The sequence below is a fragment of the Amphiprion ocellaris genome, chromosome 2 (assembly GCF_022539595.1).
Source record: "Amphiprion ocellaris isolate individual 3 ecotype Okinawa chromosome 2, ASM2253959v1, whole genome shotgun sequence".
In the NCBI taxonomy this organism is placed as follows: Eukaryota; Metazoa; Chordata; class Actinopteri; family Pomacentridae; genus Amphiprion; species Amphiprion ocellaris.
The window spans coordinates 6,452,479-6,473,071 of NC_072767.1; the positions used below are offsets into that span (position 1 = coordinate 6,452,479).

Sequence of the window (20,593 nt, forward strand, 5' to 3'; positions counted from 1 at the left end):
TAAATATAATGTGCACCACAACGGTTCTTTTTGTTGTGCAATGTCTGAGGTCAACAGAAACCAACTGTTCACTTTATTTAGACATTAAATGTATCATAAAAGCTGCACGTGAATAAGTCAGGCTGAAATATAAATTTAATGTATTAATAGATCATTTTGATAAATCCAAATTATATTTTAGATCTAGTGACTTCAGATTTTTATCAGAATCCAGCAGCAGTTTAAAAAGGAAAGTTGACCTGAGAAGTTCATGTTTAAACCTGCAGTGAATTTTTTTTGTCTCGTTCAGATGTTAAAATTGGGACAAGTTATTGAGGAAATATACACATTTTAAGTCCTTTTAGACACATTTGAACAACTTAGTGCAATTTAGGACAACTTTCATGTAATTTTGAACAACTCTTTCAGTCATTATGAACATTTTCTGAAGTTTCTAAAATAATTTTCTGACTAAACTTTCAGTAACTTTATCAGTGATAAGAGTTCTACCTTCATACTGTGAATATTTCCAGAGTCCTTGAAGTCCACAGAGGTGATCCAGATTTATCACTTTTTAATGAACGTTTTTAAATAATTTCTCCTTATTGTATCATCACAAGTCTTTTTCTCTGGTTTCAAGTATTTTTGGACGTTTTTTGTGTGCATTCTGGGTAAATATGGCTCATACGTGTGATCGGTGGTTGGTCAGAACAATTACTGACAATGGAAGGAACATTTTTATTCACTGAAAATGATTTTAGAAGATAAACTTTGTAATGGATCAAGTTTTTGTGTTTGCTGTGATTCTGTTTGTTGCTGCTGAAAGAAGAAATAAAACATTAAAGGAAATGTTAGAAAAGCCCTTTAAATCTTTTTATTATTTACCAACAGAAAAATCCACCCGAAACATTGAACTCAGATTATCTACGTGTCGATGACATCACGTATGACCTTCAACACATTACAGTATGAACACGTTAAAGCAGAGCCCTGAGTCATCATGCTGCCTTCACTGCTCCTGGGAACTACCATATTTCACAGTTAGAAGAACTCAGACATAATAAAATCACTGGCCGCCATGATTGTAGTTTTTAGAAGGTTATTTTTACAGTTTCCCACAGCATGTGAAGGCAGCGTTAATCAACCAATCACAGAGAAGAAAACAGCTGTTGCCATGGTTACAGAAAGACAGCGAATCAAGAGGTGGTGTTGCAGTGGGCGGGGCCTAGCTCAGGATCTTGGGGCAGGGCCTGGCTGAGCTGCTGGTGGTGCGGGCGGGGTCTAGCTGAGGCTCTGGTGGTAGGGGCGGGGCCTAGCTGAGGATCTTGTGATGGGGCGGGGCCTAGCGGAGGATCTTGTGATAGGGGCGGGGCCTAGCGGAGGATCTTGTGGTGGGGTGGGGCCTAGCTGAGGATCTTGTGGTAGGGGCGGGGCCTAGCGGAGGATCTTGTGGTGGGGTGGGGCCTAGCGGAGGATCTTGTGATAGGGGCGGGGCCTAGCGGAGGATCTTGTGGTGGGGTGGGGCCTAGCTGAGGATCTTGTGGTAGGGGCGGGACCTAGCAGAGGATCTTGTGGTAGGGGCGGGGCCTAGCGGAGGATCTTGTGGTAGGGGTGGGGCCTAGCTGAGGATCTTGTGGTAGGGGCGGGGCCTAGCTGAGGATCTTGTGGTGGGGTGGGGCCCAGCTGAGGATCTGGTGGTAGGGGTGGGGCCCAGCTGAGGATCCTGTGGTAGGGGCGGGGCCTAACTGAGGATCTTGTGGTAGGGGTGGGGCCCAGCTGAGGATCCTGTGGTAGGGGCGGGGCCTAACTGAGGATCTTGTGGTAGGGGGCGGGGCCTAGCTGAGGATCTTGTGGTAGGGGTGCAGCGGCAGTGTGGAGGTGAAGCTTCTGATGTCACTGATCAGCGTCACGTCCTTCAGCGTCGTCGCCGGCAGGAAGCTCAGCTCGCTCACCTCGCCGTACGTTGAGCAGGACGAGCTGTCGGCGGCGTTCGGATCCACCGGGTCGTTCTCCTCCACGCCGAAACCCACCACCTGAACACAGACGCGTTTGAATAAACTTTATTCAGCTGTAATGTGGACACGAACAGGAAGTGAACAGACTCACGTGAACACTGAGCTTCCTGCTGTTGGTTCTGTGCTCCAAGAACCACGACACCAGGTTCTCCTGACGGAACGCCTTCAGAGCCTCGATCTGCAGAACCAGAACCAGAACACAGCTGGTTACACACCAGAACCAGAACCCACATGTCTGTTGTGTGTCTGTTGTGTCTCTTTTATGTGTGTGTTGTGTTTACCTCTTTGTGTAGCCGGTTGAACAGATACTGTTGTGTGTCTGTTGTGTGTCTGTTGTGTGTGTGTGTGTATGTGTTGTGTTTACCTCCTTGTGTAGCCGGTTGAACACGTATTGTTGTGTGTCTGTTGTGTGTCTGTTGTGTGTGTGTGTGTGTGTGTGTGTTGTGTGTGTGTGTGTTGTGTTTACCTCCTTGTGTAGCCGGTTGAACAGGTATTGTTGTGTCACCACCTCGAACCAGTTGCGGTCCACCTCCTCTCCCAGGTGAGCGTCTTCACACTCCTTCAGCTTGATCAGCGCCGTCACCTGGGTGTTGAAGGCGTCTTCGCTCAGGGCCGCCAGACGCTCGCCGAAGCTCCGCAGGAAGTCCTCGATCTTGGCCTCCACCAGCTCGGAGCTGCGGGAGAGACGCCGTCAGTCGGTTTCACCTGGAGACTCGCAGGGAAACTCATCTGGACTCACCTGAACTTAGTGGCCTGAGTCTCCACGGTGACGGAGAACCCCAGAACCCCCGAAGTGTTTCTGCAGGTGGGATACACCTGGTACCTGCACAGACACCACACGTCAGGGTTACACCTGCAGCCTGTTTCCATGGAAACATCAGGAACCAACAGTTTGATCAGCTGGTAGTAATAATAATAATAATAGTAATAGTAATAATGATGATGAAATATTATTATTATTATTATTATTATTATTATTATTATTATTATTATTATTATTATTATTATTATTAATAATAATAATAATAATAATAATAATAATAATAATAATAATAATAATAATAGTAGTAGTAGTGATAATAATAGTAATAATAATGATGTGGTTGGATTATTTCTCTACATGTAAACGACAGATTGAGGTGATAAAGTTCCCAATTTTAGATGTATATTAATTATTTGAGGTATTATAAACAAACTGCAGCTGTTATTATTATTCTATGAAATCTGATGTCTTTATTTATTGATAATTTTGCTGTATTTAATATTTTATATGAAGTTGTGAATAACGTGATGAGCTGCTGCAGAAATAAACTTGATGCTAAAAGTTCCCAACAGTTTCTCTGTGATCTAAAGTTCAGTATTTTTCCTTTAAGTACCTGAAATGACTGGATTACTTTACTGAATGAATCCAGATTGAACTGGTCCAAATCCATTTACATAATAAATCACGTTAGACATGAACAGCAGCTGGATAAAGGTGGAATCCGGTTTAAACGTTGGTTCCAGGTGAACCAACACTCACCCCAGAGTCTCTTTGGTGCGGAGGAAGTCGAAGCAGGGCTCCTCCATGTGCATCTGAACACAAACACTGAGTTACACCTGCAGCTCACACCCACAGGTGAGTTGAAATGCTTTAAAGCTGAAAGCATCAGACTCACCACCAGCAGCTCCATCAGGGCGTGCTCTCTGAGCTGCTTCAGCCCCGACTGAAACACACAATCATCAGGAAGACGTTCACTCAGGTAAAAGATCCTCCAAAGCTACGGTATGTTTCATATTTAGTCAGAATTTTCAGAAAGTCATGTTTTCACACCTGAAATTTGTCTGATTTATCCGAATATGTCCAGACATCAGAATCAATATCTAAAAACTGGAACCTTGTCTGGTCAAACTTTCCCCACCTCAGATTCTACTGATGTTAGAGCCTCAACAGTTGGAGAAATGTCGACCAAAGACTGTATTTTAGTAGAAATATGGATCCGTCCATAGATATACACTTACAGGAACTTTATGGAAACATTAGACCATTGAATGGATTGAAGGTTCGGCGCTTTTTTCCATAGTCAAAGACTAATAATTGTTAACTCTTGTCATTTTAGACAGTTCTGATTCATTCTTAGCAAGTTTCAAGTCACTCTGGACAGATTGTATCTGATTCTGGACAAATTTTGAGTCATTTTTGGGAATTTTGAGTCATTCTGACCAGATTTGAAGTTAGTTTTTATCTTGTGTTGGACACAATGCTAATCATTTTAAAGACATGTTACATAATTTTTGGACAGTTTGGGGTTATTTTGGATCATTTTTGAGTCATCTTAAACAGATTTAAGGTCTAAATATCTAAAAACTAGAACCTTGTCTGGTCCATCTTTAACACATCAGACTCCCGGTCCTTCAAAATAAAAGCAGGAGCAGCTGATTAAATACCTGGTAGTAGACGGTGACCTCTGAGTTTGCGTCTCCTTTGTTCAGAGATTTGACTTTACAGAGATGATGTTTCTGCGGCAGCTCAACCACCCGGAACAGAACGGGGACCTCTGCAGTCAGTGGCTGGAACTGCAGCTTCCTATTTACATCACAATGAAACTCTGTTACAGATTTAAACCTCACATCTCACAACATTTATCTGTTTTACATCAGTGAAGACGATGAGTTTTTTAGTATCTGAATGTTTCCTCCTTTTAACAAACTCGTCTTTCTGTAAAGAATCCAAAGCTTCAGATTTACCTCAGAGTGATTCTTTATGACCTGATGGAATGGGAATGAATGGATGAATGAATGAATGAATGGATGGATGGATGAATAGATACTCACTCAGTGAAGTAGTGCAGGAACTCTTTGGACTCCTGGTGGAGTGAAAATTTCAGTTAAATCACAGCATCACGGCCACAACGCATCAAAGGAAAGGAAAAGAATAAGTGGAATATAAAAAGGTTCAGAGTAAAACTGAAAACAAACAAAAAGTAAAAGAATAAAATCCAGTTTTTAAAATGTGTTTTAAAAAAGATCTGTGTTCTCTGGTTGGTTCTTCTTCACCTTTAGATATAATGAGCAGGACTCAGGTGTGTTCGGGTGTGTTTCAGGTATGTTTCAAATGTATTCAGGTGTGTTTAGGTATATTCAGGTATGTTTCTGGTGTATTCATTTGTGTTTCATGTATGTTTCAGGTTTGTTCAAGTGTGTTTCTAGCGTGTTCAAATGTGTTTCAGGTGTATTCACGTGTTTCTGGTGTGTTCAGGTGTATTCAGGTATGTTCAGGTGCTGTCAGGTGTATTCAGGTGCGTTTCTGGTGTGTATCTGGTGTGTTCAGGTATATTCAGGTGTATTTCTTGTGTGTTCTGGTGTGTTTTAGGTATGTGTCTGGTGTGTTTCTGGTGTGTTTCAGATGTGTTTAGTGTTGGTGATGTAAAACTGACCACTGAAATGTTAAATCAGGTGTGCGTCTAGCAGCAGCAGGTGGAGGATGGAGGTGATGAAGGTGTATTAAGTGTGCAGCTGGTTGCTCAGGTGGGATGAGTCCAGGTGTCCTGCAGGTGTCTCACCATGCTGCTGAAGTTTCCCTGCACCAGCCCCTCCACGTAAAGCTCCGCCTTCAGCCCCGACACGAAGGTCATGAGGTCGTCGACGGAGAGTCCGCGGGTCACGGCCTGATACTTTTGGATGACGGACCAGCGGCAGTGTTCCAGGATCAGCAGCCGGACGTCTCTGAGAGAAGACCACAGCTGGGTTAGCGTAGCGTAGCTTAGCATTAGCAAACAGACATTATATCAGTAGAACAGGTTGTGAATTAACAACATGATGAGAAATAACAGAGAACATTTCAGGATTTTATCTTTAAGAGTTCTATCTGACATAAATATAAAGTTTCACAGACACTGTTTAGACCGTTTTGTGGCAGGAATAATTCAGAGACATTCTGATCAGAAATGATCTGATGAGTGTCGCGGTTCTGGTTCCTCTGAGGACGTACTTGCCGAGTCTGTCGGGTTTGATGAGGATGTTGAAGTAGGTTTTCTTCAGCTGCTCTGAGAACATGTTGAAGACTCCAACTTCAGAGCTGAAGTCCGATAACTGATCCACGATCAGCTTCAGCAGCAGCTGGAAGAAGCAACAGATCCAGAGAATTTAGTTCATATGTTCTGTTCTCTGGTTCTGTTCTAGACTTTATGTTCATATGTTCTGTTCTAGATTTTATGTTCTCTGGTCCTGTACTAGATTTTATAGCCTCTGGTTCTATTCCAGACTTTATGTTCTGGTTCTGTTCTAGATTTTATGTTCTCTGGTTCTATTCTATACTTTATGTTCTGGTTCTGTTCTAGACTTTCTGTTCTCTGGTTCTATTCTAGACTTTAGGTTCTGGTTCTGTTCTAGATTTTATGTTCTGATTCTGTTGTCAACTTCATGTTCTGATTTTGTTCTTGACTTTATGTTCTCTGGCTCTGTTCTGGACTTTACGTTCTGGTTCTGATCAAGACTTTATATTCTCTGGTTCTATTCTAGACTTTATGTTCTGGTTCTATTCTAGACTTTATATTCTGGCTCTATTCCAGACTTTCTGTTATGGTTCTATTATAGACTTTATGTTCTCTGGTTTTATTCTAGACTTTATGTTCTCTAGTTCTGTTCTAGACTTTATGTTCTCTGGTTCTGTTCTAGACTTTATGTTCTGATTCTGTTCTAGACTTTATGTTCTGGTTCTATTCCAGACTTTATGTTCCAGTTCTGTTGTAGATTTTATGTTCTCTGGTTCTGTTCTAGACTTTATGTTCTGTTCTATTCCAAATTTTATGTTCTGGTTGTAGTCTAGACTTCATGTTCTGGTTCTATTCTAGATTTTATGTACTGGTTCTGTTCCAGATTTTATGTTCTCTCGTTCTGTTCTAGACTTTCTGTTATGGTTCTATTCTAGACTTTATGTTCTCTGGTTCTCTTCTAGACTTTATGTTCTCTGGCTCTGTTCTAGACTTTATGTTCTGCTTCTCTTCTAGATTTTATGTTTTTTTATTCCAGACTTTATGTTCTGGTTTTGTTTTAGACTTTAAGTTCTGGTTTTGTTCTAGACTTTGTGTTCTCTGGTTCTATTCTAGACTTTGTGTTCTCTGGTTCTGTTCTGGACTTTAGAGCTAGAACATAAAGTCTAGAATAGAACAAGAACATAAAGTTCAGAACAGAACCGAACACAAAGTCTAGAATAGAACCAGAGAACATAAAGTTGAGAATAATACCAGAGAAAATAAAGTCAAGAATAAAATTAGAACATAAAGTCTAGAACAGAGCCAGAACGTAATGTCTAGAATAGAACCAGAACATAAAGTCTAGAACAGAACGAAAACGTAAAGTCTAGAATACGAACCAGACCATAAAGTCTAGAATAAAACCAGAGAACATAGTCTAGAATAGAACCAAAACATAAAGTCTAGAATAGAACTAGAACATAAAGTCCAGAATAGAACCAGAACACAAAGTCTAGAATAGAACCAGATTCTAGACTTTATGTTCTCTAGTTTCAATCTAGATTTTCTGTTCTGGTTCTATTCTAGACTTACTGTGTTGTGTGTCTGCGTGTGTTTTTTGTGTGTCTGTTGTGTTACAGTGTTGTGTGTCTGTTGTACGTCTGACCGGTAGTTTGTGGTTGAAGCCCTTCAGTCGGACCACCAGTCCGTGTTCTCCAGCCACCAGTTTGTATTCCAGTTGAGCCACGTCCGCTTCGTAGGCCGGTTCTGCCAGGTTGTGGGCCAGGATGTTGACGAAGAGGTCGAAGAGAACCAGACTGAGGAGGAGGAAGAGAACCTTCATCACTGATCTTTAGTGTTTAGATAATACAGATCAAAAATGTCTGTATTTTAGTAGAAACATGGATCCATCCAGATATAAATGGAAACATCTCCTCATCTTCAAACTGTCCTCATTCTGATCTGATGGAACTCTTCTCTCTGTTCTCAGCACGTCTCATGACTGTTGGAGTTACTGAAACTTTAAAATGGCCTCACTGGTTGTTCTGAGGGTGAAAACAAGTAGATCTGAAAACATCTAAAACATCGATCCTCTTACTTCTCAGGACTCTTCTGGATCATCGGTGAGATCAGGTTGAAGCGAATGTAGGCTGAAACACACAAAGTTTATGAAGATCAGATAAATACCTGACATTATTCAGTTTATCACTGCGGCTCCATTTACAAGATTAGAAACAAGAATTATTCAGAAAGTCACGTTTCTAAATATTACCAAGATTATTTTCATTATCATCTGTACTGCTGGGATCAATAAAGTTCTGTTAATCGATCAGATGTTGTTGTAATGACTCAGACTGTCCACCAAGTGGAGCTGCTGGTTCAGGTGACAACATTTACCTGGATGAGAACTGATAACACTGCAGAGTCCAGTCAGGTCTGGTTCTGATCTGGTTCTGATGATGCTGCTGCTTGGACTCACCTTTAGGGATCCTGAACTTGTTGTCCTTCTTGTACCACAAACAGCCGCGGTCACTGTTCAGGATCCGGACAGGAAACTCCGAGTCGGGACAGTCGGACGGCTTCAGGGTGAAGTCAGTCGCTGAGGATCAGAGTGGATCAGTCCACCGATCAAACTACTTACTGATTATTGGAGATAATAAACTATTTATTGGTTAATGGAAATAATAATCAAACTACTTATTGATTAATGAAGACTTTCATCAATAATAATAATAATCTGGTGTGGTATCTGTGAACTCGTACTGACCGATGAACTTGTTCTCAGCAGGAAGGTGGAGTTCAGGGTTGAGTTCTAAGTTTCCTGTCCAGCGCTGAGTCCAGTCGTCTGGAACATCTGACAGGTAAACACAGGTGAGATAACAGAGGTTATCCAGGTGTGTCATCAGATTACCTGTTAGTCTCTGTTGTTTCATGTCCAGGTTCTGACATCATGTCAGGTTCTGAATCTAAACCGTCAGTTCTCAGTCACCCTGCTGAATCTCAGAACTCTAAGGTTCTACTATCTCTGAATGAGTCCGTTTGGACCTGCAGCGTGCTGTAAAGTTCTGGTTCCCCCGTAACACCTCAAGGTCCAGACTTACCTTCCATGCTGTAGATGGTACCAAACCACTTCTCTCTGAGGGGGCAGCGACCTTCGTTCTCTGGAGACAGCAGCAGCAGGTTGGCTCGGTCCGGGGTCAGCAGGTCCAGAGCAGCACTGATGACCTGGACCAACAGAATACAAGACCCACGTTAGACTGGACTCACAATACAGGGTCTGGATCAGAGTCTGGATCAGGGTATGGATCAGAGTCTGGATCAGGGTATGGATCAGAGTCTGGATCAGGGTCTGGATCAGAGTCTGGATCAGGGTATGGATCAGAGTCTGGATCAGAGTCTGGATCAGGGTATGGATCAGAGTATGGACCAGGGTCTGGATCAGTCTGGATAAGGGTACGGATCAGAGTCTGGATCAGGGTCTGGATCAGAGTCTGGTCTGGATCAGAGTCTAGACCAGGGTCTGGATCAGTCTGGATCAGGGTCTGGATCAGAGTCTGGATGAGAGTATGGATCAGAGTCTGGATCTGGATCAGAGTCTGGATCAGTCTGGATCAGGGTCTGGATCAGAGTCTGGATCAGGGTATGGATCAGAGTCTGGATCAGGGTCTGGATCAGAGTCTGGATCAGTCTGGATCTGGGTCTGGATCAGAGTCTGGATCAGTCTGGATCTGGATCAGGTTCTGGATCAGAGTCTGAATCAGGGTTTGGATCAGGGTCTGGTTTAGAGTCTGGTTTAGAGTCTGGTCTGGATCAGGGTATGGATTAGAGTCTGGGTGTAGTCCGGTACCTGGGGGTCGTACTCGAACATGAGCTGGTCTCCGGTCAGGAAGTCTGATCTGGGAAACAGCTGCATGTTCTCACAGATGTTCTCCACAAACTCAATGGGATCCGTCTGTGGGGCAGAACCAGAACGAGAGCAGCAGGTTAGGGGTTCTATTGGGACCAGATCCACGTTCAACAATATTTCTGTAAAACTCTAAAACCTGATTGATATGTGATCGCCATTGGTTTGTCTGTCTGTCTGTTCCCAACATTCCTCGAAGAACGTCCTCAAGTTCTTGAGACGTTTCACTTCTCATTGAAGGTGAGACTTCAAGGACCGAGTCCAGTTGAACAATCCTATTGTTTCTCTACACAACCCCCAGTTTTCTTTCCTCTAAAATTCATATTTTTACTCCAACAAGAAACATGGCGGAGTTACGTGACAATCCGTGTCTGTCTGTCTGTTAGCAACATTCCTCAAAAACAGACTAACGGATTTGGATGAAATTTTCAGGGAAAGTCAGAAATGACACAAGTACCAAGTGATTAGATTTTGGCAGTGATGTGGCTTATAGTCTGGATCCACGGATTTGTCAAAGATTTCTGTATCATTGCCAGATAGCGGCACGGTGTCACTGTAACTATGACAAGTAAACAAGCTGACGATCACATCATTGTGATCTTACTACAAAACCACCGCTGAGGACCACCAATGTTTATAAAACTGTAACTGAATAATTCCTACTTTTTAAAGAAAATTTTAATAGTTTGAAGACATTTTAAAATCATTTTGGACCCATTTTTAGTCATTTTTTTAAACCCTTCTCAGTCATCCTAGACGTTTAACTCATTTAGGACAGGTTTTGAACAGGAAAAGAGGATTTTTTTGAGCAAGTTCTAGACAAATTTCTAATCATTTTGGACAAATGTGGAGATTTGTTAAAGATTTATGTATCATTGCGAGATAGTGTCACAGCATCATTGTAACCATGACAACTGACAACAAGTGAACGCTACGTCAGCTGCCTGCTGATGATCACATGATTGTGATCCTACTACAAATCCACCGCTGAGGACTTATCAGGACTTATCCATCAGAAATGATCCAAGGAACAACTGATTAAATTGTGGGGGTGTTTCTGAGTCCCACCAATTCCAGCCGCCCGCTACATATTTAGGACATGTGATTCGGTATCCGTACATAATGTACACATGCATAAAACACGCCTGTACTCACCACAAGGTCATTTTTTATTAAAAATTTCAGCCGTTGGAAATGATACAACGACTGAGCAGCCTTGGAGGAGTACTGAGGTCTCTGAGTTCTTTTCTAGTTATTATTGTCGCTGCTTTAATAACAGCTGATTAATTCCAGCCTCCTACTGTTTCTGCAGTACCTGCTCCTGATAGTGGAATTCATTGGCTTCTATCTTCTGAATTTCCTCGTAGATCCTGAAACACAAGTTTAGCAGAGCAGCAGTTTTTACGGATTCAACATGTAGAACAGATGAAGGAGTTACTGGGTTTCCTGTTCAGCCTGTTAGAAAATACAGATGTTATATTTACATCTGGATGATCTCTAGCTCTGCCTCATCTCTCATTGAAGTTGTTTCTAAAAGAATAATAAACATGTTTTTAAATTCTGCTGCAGGAGGAAACTACTCAGGTTATTAGTTAATTAACTGACTCAGAATTTAACTGATTAAAAACATGATAACCAAGAAGGCAGAAGAAGAAGGAGGTCATGCATGTGAGAAAATGTACTGTGGACTTTAGCTCAGTATTAGCTAGCTTCTTACAGTAAATAACAGGTTTAATACAGGAGGAAGAGCTAACGCTAACAGCTGAATAGGTTGAATCTACATAAAGGAAACCCGGTGCTACTGAGCATGTGCAGTAGAAGGTGAGAGTCTGACCTCTGCTGAGGACCCAGAGTCTGCAGCATCTTCAGGTACTGGAACACAAAGTGGACCACCTGCACACACAACAGGGATGGAGGTCAGTCCTGAAGGATGGTAGCACCACAAAACACTGACACACAGGTGAACTAACACCTGTCTGCTGACACACCTGAAACACAGAAAGGTGTGTGTAGCTGGTGTGTGTAGATGGTAGAAGGTGTGTGTAGCTAGTAGAAGGTGTGTGTAGATGGTGTGTGTAGATGGTAGAAGGTGTGTGTAGATGGTAGGTGTGTGTAGCTAGTAGAAGGTGTGTGTAGTTGGTAGAAGGTGTGTGTAGTTGGTAGAAGGTGTGTGTAGATGGTAGAAGGTGTGTGTAGATGGTAGAAGGTGTGTGTAGATGGTAGAAGGTGTGTGTATCTAGTAAAAGGTGTGTGTAGTTGGTAGAAGTTGTGTGTAGTTGGTAGAAGGTGTGTGTATCTAGTAGAAGGTGTGTGTATCTAGTAGAAGGTGTGTGTAGATGGTAAAAGTTGTGTGTAGTTGGTAAAAGGTGTGTGTAGATGGTAGAAGGTGTGTGTAGATGGTAGAAGGTGTGTGTAGATGGTAGAAGGTGTGTGTAGATGGTAGAAGGTGTGTGTACCTGGTAGAAGTTGTGGTATCCCTGGTCGGTGAGGGTGATGGAGATGGAGAAGATGGAGTAGGTGGTGTTCTGGTCAAAGCCGGTTTCACTGTTTCCTCCAAACAGAGCCAGAGCCCAACACCTGAACACACATTATAGAACCACATATTTATATATATTTATATCTCCACTGTATATAATGTGATCTATCTCCACAGAAGGTTGTATTTATCGTGCTGAACTCACTTCCTGCGGAGCAGCGACAGGATGCTGCCGCTGCCTTCGTGTCCGATCAGCCAGGAGATGTAATGGAGAGGCTTCACTCTGAGACAAACACACTGAGGATCAACCTGCTGCAGCTACAAACGCTGGACCAGAACCACACCTCCAGAAACACCACGGATCACAGGTTCCTGGATGGTTTGGGTGTGAAGGTGCTGAAACCTGACCTCCGTCAGACTCACCTGTAGTGTTTCCCCTGTGGAGGGACGGCCCAGCTGATGGTCAGAGCGTGAACCTTCCTCACAGGAACAACTGGAACCACATTAATCACAGCAGAACACAAGTAAGAACATGACAGGAACCACTGAGCAGGTGAAGCTGGATTTTACAGACTTTTGGGTCTTTTATTGATCTCTATTTACATATTTATTATTTTATTTTTCTGACAGTTTATTAACAACTGTGGGACATTTAGTAATATTATTCACTATTTATAATTATCTATTTTATAACCCTTTTTCTGCATATTTTTTAGATAATTTAAAATGAAAAAATACTTTTAAAAACAAAAACCTGACAAAATATTTTTGTCGGAAATTAAACATTAAAAAAATTATTATTACAAATAGTCAACAAATTTAAAACCGTATTTAATTCAAAAAATATATAGAATATTAAAAAATATGTTATATAATAGTTTCCAGAAGCTGGTTTATTCTGTAACTATGTTTTGTATTTAAAAAATTTACGACTACTACTAGTAGTAGCACAAGTACTATTAATAAAATAATAATAATAATAGTAATGATAATAATTATAATAACAATAATGATGATAACAGTAATAATAAAAACAACAATAACGATAATAATAATAACCTCTGTAGAGCTTGTTGAACGCCGGAGTGTCAAACGGCTGCTGCAGATGAGAGAAGTCGGCTCGAGGTTCACCGCTGAAAAACCACACAAACAAGTTGTCATTTATTGGTAAAAGCTGCAAATAATTAATATTTAAATTCCATAAAATGCCAGAAAACAAGACAAGCCTGTTTCAGTGTGTTTTCAGTGTATTTTCCTAGTATTTTCAGTGTGTTTTCAGTGTATTTCAGTGTGTTTTCAGTGTGTGCGTCTTACTTGTTGGGAACCTTGATGAAAATCTCTCTGACCCACTGCTCCAGAGTGTCCAGACTCTCTGCACAACAAAAACACTGTGAGCTAGTGAAAAGAAAACGTTTCACTCAACCATTAAAGTGCTGCAGTGAGGCCTGACTTTAGGCTGATGTTGTACAAAACACATGAGAAAAAGAAGAAATGTAAAAGTCTGTGTGAACACCAGGACATTTGGACTCCTGGTTCATGATTACAGATGAGGAGATCAACCTGATGAACAGTCATCAGACACACTTTAACCTTAATGTAAAACCTGTTGAAATGGTTATAAATACGTTTGTAACCTGATGAACACTTTTCTAGATTCTACATCTCTTTAAGGCTAAATATGATTCTGCTTCACAGAATCTGTATTTTTGTGTTTTCAGCTGAAGTATGTGAACAGAAGGTGAGTTCTGGTGGGTAACATTCAGCTCCCAGGTTGTTCTACCTTTAGACTGCACCGCCAGCGTCATGTAGTGAGCAGAGTAGTATCTCCTCCAGAAGTCTCTGAGCCGTTGGTAGGTGTTGATCTGCTTCTCTCTGGGCTCGTGCTTTAATGTCTGAGCGTTACCTGTCGGGAGGAGAACACCTGTGAGATGCAGAACCCTCCCCTTCTGCAGATACAACCACATTATTACACGAAATGTGTTTCTGAATGTCAAGTCAGAGGACAGCTGTGCTTCATTTAATCCGTTAAAACCCACTGTTGCAGAAATACATCAGTTTTAGATTTTAAATATTATCTACCTATATATATATATATATATATATATATATATATATATATATATATATATATATATATATATATATATATATATATATATGGGTTTATATATTATTCTTTTTATTTTTTTGTTATATTTCATTGCTAATTTCTTTCTATATTTGAGTTTACATATGTGTGTGTATATATATATATATATATATATATATATATATATATATATATATATATATATATATATATATATAAATAATTGTTTGTTAGTTTATATATTTCTTTGCTCATTTTTTTCTATCTTTGGGCCTTACAGGTTTAACCGTCAGTGGTTCTCACCCCAGCAGAATTTACTCATCGGGTGTCCCGGTTTGGCCAAACTCCCAAACAGCATCTCCTTCCGGTGGGAGTCCGACGGTCGGGCCAGCTGGTACTCTGAGGATGCAGACATGGAGGAGGATGAAGAGACGGACAGGACCAGAGCTCAGAGCCGCTCCAGAACCAGAATCAGTGCAGACTCACCGCTGTCCACGGCCTCCACTTCTCTGTCGATGGCGTCCTCGATCATCAGAGGACAGATGAAGAACTGAGCCCACCTGGATCACAAACAGCAGAACACTGGAGAGTTCTGTTCATCTCTGTGGACTTTAACTCGTCTGAGTCGAGTCAGAACCCTGCAGGTGAACCGTGTGCAGCTCACCTGTCCAGCGCCTCCCTGAAGTATTTCCTCTGGACGTCAAACTGGAAGATGGTCCTCTCGCAGTCGGTGGAGGCGTTGTCACTTCCTCCGTGTTTCTTCAGGAAGGCGTCGAAGCCGTTCTCTGCCGGGTATTTCTCACTGCCCATAAACACCACTGGACAGGAAACAACCAGGTTAGAACCTCTCTGGAAACACAACAACCACGAAGAAGGAGATGTTCAACTATCTCCATGTTTCCTCCTGAACCTGAACCATCATGTTTCTTCTCAGATGTTAAACTCTGAATTAATGGTGTCTCCTCATACTGCTGTGGAGGTTCTCAGTCATCCAGGTCCTGGTAGTTGTAGGAGCTTCAGGAGGAAGACGTTTTTAGAAATGTCTTCCAGAACCTCCAGTTGGTTTCTCCTGAAGCTCCTACGATCTCCTCATCCTGTAGATGTTTTTCTATCTCCATGTTTCCAGACTTTTCCTCTCTAATCTGCTCATCAGCTGTAGAAAGATGTTTCCCCATGCTGAATGGATCTCTAACAACTTGCTCCCCTGTCCTCTCTAGTCTCTTTTATCTAAGTCCTTCAGAGGAGTCATAGGTGTCTTGGTGGCCTCCCACTATAGTCTCTTTCTAGGAACTCCTTCAGAGGAGTCACAGGTGTCTCGGTGGCCTCCCTCACTAATCTCTTTCTTCTCGATCTTAGTTTCTGAGATGTCCAGGTCTAGTCAGAGCTAGTCATGTTCCATCCGGCTGCACTGAGTTCAATGAGGTGAATTACTTTAAAGGAGGTGAATAGTTATGAATCAATTATTTTACATTTTATATTTTAATTGACATTACGTTGTAGAAATCTGTTTTCAATTTGACATGAAAGAGTCTTTAGTTGTAAATTCTTGATGGTCAGTCTGTAATGCGTTCAGGGTCACTGAGCTGCAAACAGACTTATGAACACTTCAGACTGAACTTACTGTGCTCCAGGAAATGTGCGAGTCCAGGCAGGTCCTCAGGGTCACTGAAGCTCCCGACGCTGATACACAACGCTGCTGCTGCCTGAAACACACAATAATATACCATAGTACACAACAATACACACAGGAACACACAGTAACACAATACTTTACAGTAACACACCTGTGCTGACGTCACCTGTGTTCGTCACTCACCTGTTTCTCGGAGCTCTTCTTTTTCTTCGCTGTGTTTTCTTCATCCAGCTCTCCAAAGTCGCTGTCCTGCTCCTCCTCCTCCTCGTCCTCCTCATCCTCCTCTGATCCCTCACCTGAGTCCTCCTCCTCCTCCTCCTGCTCTACCTCCTCCTCTTCCTCCTCCTCCCTCTGGTCCTCCGGGTCGACGCCTCCCGTCCCGCTGGCGCCACTGAAGTCTGAGATGAGAAGCGCTCGCAGGCCGTTGCTCAGCTCGATGTACCTGCAGAGGAGCAGAGCTGAGGTCAGTCTGTGAGGTCACCTTCACACCTCTCCGTCAGGTAAACCACCTTCACACCTGTCCGTCAGGTAAACCACCTTCACGCCTGTCCGTCAGGTAAACCACCTTCACGCCTGTCCGTCAGGTAAACCACCTTCACGCCTGTCCGTCAGGTAAACCACCTTCACACCTGTCCGTCAGGTAAACCACCTTCACGCCTGTCCGTCAGGTAAACCACCTTCACGCCTGTCCGTCAGGTAAACCACTTTCAGGCCTGTCGTTCAGGTAAACCACCTTCACGCCTGTCCGTCAGGTAAACCACCTTCACGCCTGTCCGTCAGGTAAACCACCTTCACGCCTGTCCGTCAGGTAAACTACCTTCACACCTGTCCGTCAGGTAAACCACCTTCACGCCTGTCCGTCAGGTAAACCACCTTCACCTTCATTACAATAATTTATATTACTATGTTATTATAATTATTAGCATAGTTAAAATTATTATATTATTATAAATATTAGCAAAATTATATTATTGTTATTATTATAATTAACATTATTACATTATGATAAATATTGTAATAATTAACATTATTAGATTATTATAATTACTATGATAATTAACATCATTGTATTATTATAATTATTACGATAACATTATTATATTATTATATTAGCATAGTTAACATTATAATATTAATATAATTATTAGCATTATTCTATTATTATCTTTAACATTATTACATTATAATTATTAGCATAATTATATTCTTATAATTATCATTATTACAAAAATTAACATCATTATTTTATTATAATTATTATGATAATTAACATCATTGTATTATTATAATTATTACGTAACTAACATTACTATATTATTATATTAGCATAGTTAATATTATTATATTATTATAATTATTAGCATTATTCTATTATTACTTTTAACATTATTACATTATAATTATTAGCATAATTATATTCTTATAATTATCATTTTACAAAAATTAACATCATTATTTTATTATAATTATTACGATAATTAAGATTATTATATGGTTATAATTATTTCAATAATTAACATTATTATACTGTAATTATTATGACAATTAACATAACTATATTACTATAATTATTAAGACAACTAACACCACACAGCTCCTGACTCTGTAATTAGAGCAGAATCTAAATTCAGTCAACACATTTTCCAGAACTTAGTTTTGGGTTCTAAATAATAATATTTAAACTGAGACCAGGAGCTGAGAAGGTTCAGGATCAGGTTTCATAGATTTTATCTGAGGTTTCTATCACCTGGAAGCGTCCTCACCTGTACTTCTTGGGGTCGCTGGGTGATTTGATGATCTCCGGGTCTCCCTGCTCGTCTCCTCCGTCCAGCTGAGGCTGCCTGGCATCCTGCGGCGGCGGCTCATCCTGGTCGGCAGCAGAAACCTGACCCGGTGCTCCGCCGCCGCTCACAGACTTGTTGGTCTGAGGCATCTCAACGAGTCCTCTGGAGAAAACACATGATGATGAGCTGCAGGTTTGCAAACTAAAACCTTGAGCAGAGCAAACCATAGTTGGATCATTCAGACTGATTCTTCTTTTCTTTTCCACTGACATAAGCTGATGATGTGATTTTTGCTTCGTGCCACATCTGGAGAACCTGACTAATGGACCGAAGCATCTCTGCAGCATCGCAGAGCTTCATTTATGACATTCTAACTCATTTACCTTCATCAGAAACTTAAATCCTTCTCTCGGCCTACTTGCAGTAATATTTAGACTCAATGTGCAATCCTGAAACTAACACCACTGGACACTAACATTTTACATTTTACAGAGAAAACGGAAACACAAAACGACAAAAACGAAAACAAAATGACTAAAACATGAGACAAGCGACAAAAGTCAGACAAAAACCAACAAAAGCAAGACAAAATCTTCCAAAAATGAAACAAAATGAAAAAAATGAGAGAAAAAAAACACAAAAAAATGGGACAAATGACATGAAACAAGAACAAAAAAGGGACATAAAGTTACAAACCAAGAAAAAAATGGATAAATGACAAAAACGAGACAAAAAATGACAAATGCGAGAAACAAAATGACAAAAAACAATAAAATATTACAAAAATGAAACAAATGACAAAAACAAGAGAAAAACGACAAAAAATGGGACAAATGACACGAAACAAGAGACAAAAAATGAGACAAAAAAGTTACAAAGCGAGAAAAAAACAGACAACAAAAACGAGACAAAAAAGATTTTAAAAAAACGGCAAAAAAGAGAAAAACAACAACAAAAAATGGGACAAATGACGCGAAACAAAACAAGGGACAAAAAATTAGACAAAAAAGCTACAATGCGACAGAAAATGGACAAATGACAAAAATGAGACAAAAAATGACAAAAGCAGTAAATAAAATGACAAAAAAAAGACAAAAAAACCCCCAAAATATTACAAAAATGGGAGACAAAAGAACAATGAGCAATCTAGTATTTTACTTTCTGATCAAAACAACTTGTCATGGTCAAGAAATTATCTTAAATTTATAGTTTTACTAATTTACAATCTGCAGTTAATGTCTTCTCTGGAATTTTTACACTTTGAGGGCTGGACAGGACCCTCTGGAGGGCCGCTTTTGGCCCGTGGGCCGCATGTTTAACACCCCCGGTTTAAGAAATAACAGAGTTCAGTATAAACAGCAGCCTTTACATTTAGATTTTAAACAGATTAACAGGCTCATGATGAGAATATCACAAAATAAATACACAATAAAACGGCTGCAGGTCAATAAGTCAGTGAAGCTGCCCACTAAAATACCTACTGCTCTACACAGTATTTATAGAGTATTTATACTTTTATAGCTGCACTTATATGACGAATTCAGCGTCTGCTGTGTTAAAAACTCCCTTTATCCTGCAAAACATATCCGAAGAAAGAGTTAAAACCTACACACCTGATTTACCTGAAGCACTTCGGTTGTTAACAGAGTCAGCGGAAGCTAAAATCAGCCAATTTAACACAACAACCTGTTAGCTTAGCTGTTAGCAGCTCCGAGAAAACTTCACACATTCACAAATACCGTCAATAAAGAATCTGTCAGTATAAGCACAAGTTAGTGGTTCAGTTAATAAGACAGTTTAAGCGGATGGTAACTGGTTAACTCAGCAACGGACGGGCTGGGCTAGCGTTAGCATTAGCTAATCCTGTTATCCTAAATGACACAACACCACCAGCTAACGGCTAACAGCCAACAGCTGTGCGACACCCGGAGTCAAACACCCGCGGTCTGGTCTGTCCACCGGCCGGCCAAGCAGCTCCGCCGGAGCTCCGACCCACCACACGGACAGACCTTCCTACAAAGAGGACGCTCACCTTCGGCTCTGTTAGCTCAGTGCTGCGGGAAGTTTGGAGCTGCTGCCCGGTTCCAACCGAACGGCGGCTGAGCAAAACAAAGCTCCTGATTGGCTCAGAGCACGTCAATCACAGACAAACGGGCCTTCTGATTGGAGGAATGTATGACGACAGTGTCAAGCCTGTCAGACATGTTGAAAATAATGCGCTCTCTATAATATAATATAATATAATATAATGTAATATAATATAATATAATATAATATAATATAATATAATATAATATAATATAATATAATATAATATAATATAATATAATATAATATAATATAATATAATATAATATAATAAATATTATATTTGCTATATTATATTAATATAACATGATTATAATATAATAATAATATACTATAACATACTATAATATATCATATACAATATCACATAATATCATATACTGCAAAATAATTTAATATAACATAGTATAATACAATATAATATAATGTAACACATATGGTATAATATCATATAATAGTATAAATCTTCAGATAGTGCATATTAATATTCTTTTTGTGTCTCTTTTTTGCATCTTTTTGTGGTTGCTTTGCATCTAATAACATCTTTAATGCCATTTTGTGTTACTTTGAAGTCATTTAGCTTTTTCGTTGTTTCTCCATTTTGGTTAAATTTGCACTCAGACTTGATCCAGTTGAATTTGGACTCCTCAGCCCTGAGCTCCGAGGTTTGCA

The 20,593-nt window shown here is 40.5% G+C and overlaps 1 protein-coding gene across 1 annotated transcript; it reads right to left on the reverse strand.

Moving 5' to 3' along the window:
• Positions 1-838: 838 nt before the first annotated feature.
• Positions 839-19,853, reverse strand: LOC111563171 (nardilysin-like). The gene is made up of 31 exons (XM_023262123.3): positions 19,447-19,853; positions 17,813-17,995; positions 16,233-16,491; positions 16,038-16,119; positions 15,081-15,234; positions 14,903-14,976; positions 14,720-14,815; positions 14,108-14,230; positions 13,642-13,699; positions 13,387-13,460; positions 12,751-12,820; positions 12,533-12,610; positions 12,308-12,428; positions 11,686-11,744; positions 11,167-11,221; positions 9,795-9,899; positions 9,049-9,172; positions 8,715-8,801; positions 8,427-8,546; positions 8,046-8,097; positions 7,614-7,764; positions 5,965-6,092; positions 5,537-5,699; positions 4,809-4,840; positions 4,422-4,560; positions 3,653-3,700; positions 3,517-3,569; positions 2,734-2,817; positions 2,461-2,668; positions 2,086-2,172; positions 839-2,012 (listed from the first exon to the last, which is right to left on the reverse strand). Exons 2-31 carry the CDS (start codon positions 17,980-17,982, stop codon positions 1,815-1,817), a joined length of 3,252 nt encoding a protein of 1,083 aa, XP_023117891.2. The 5' UTR covers positions 17,983-17,995; positions 19,447-19,853; the 3' UTR covers positions 839-1,814.
• Between the last annotated feature and the right edge of the window lie 740 nt (positions 19,854-20,593).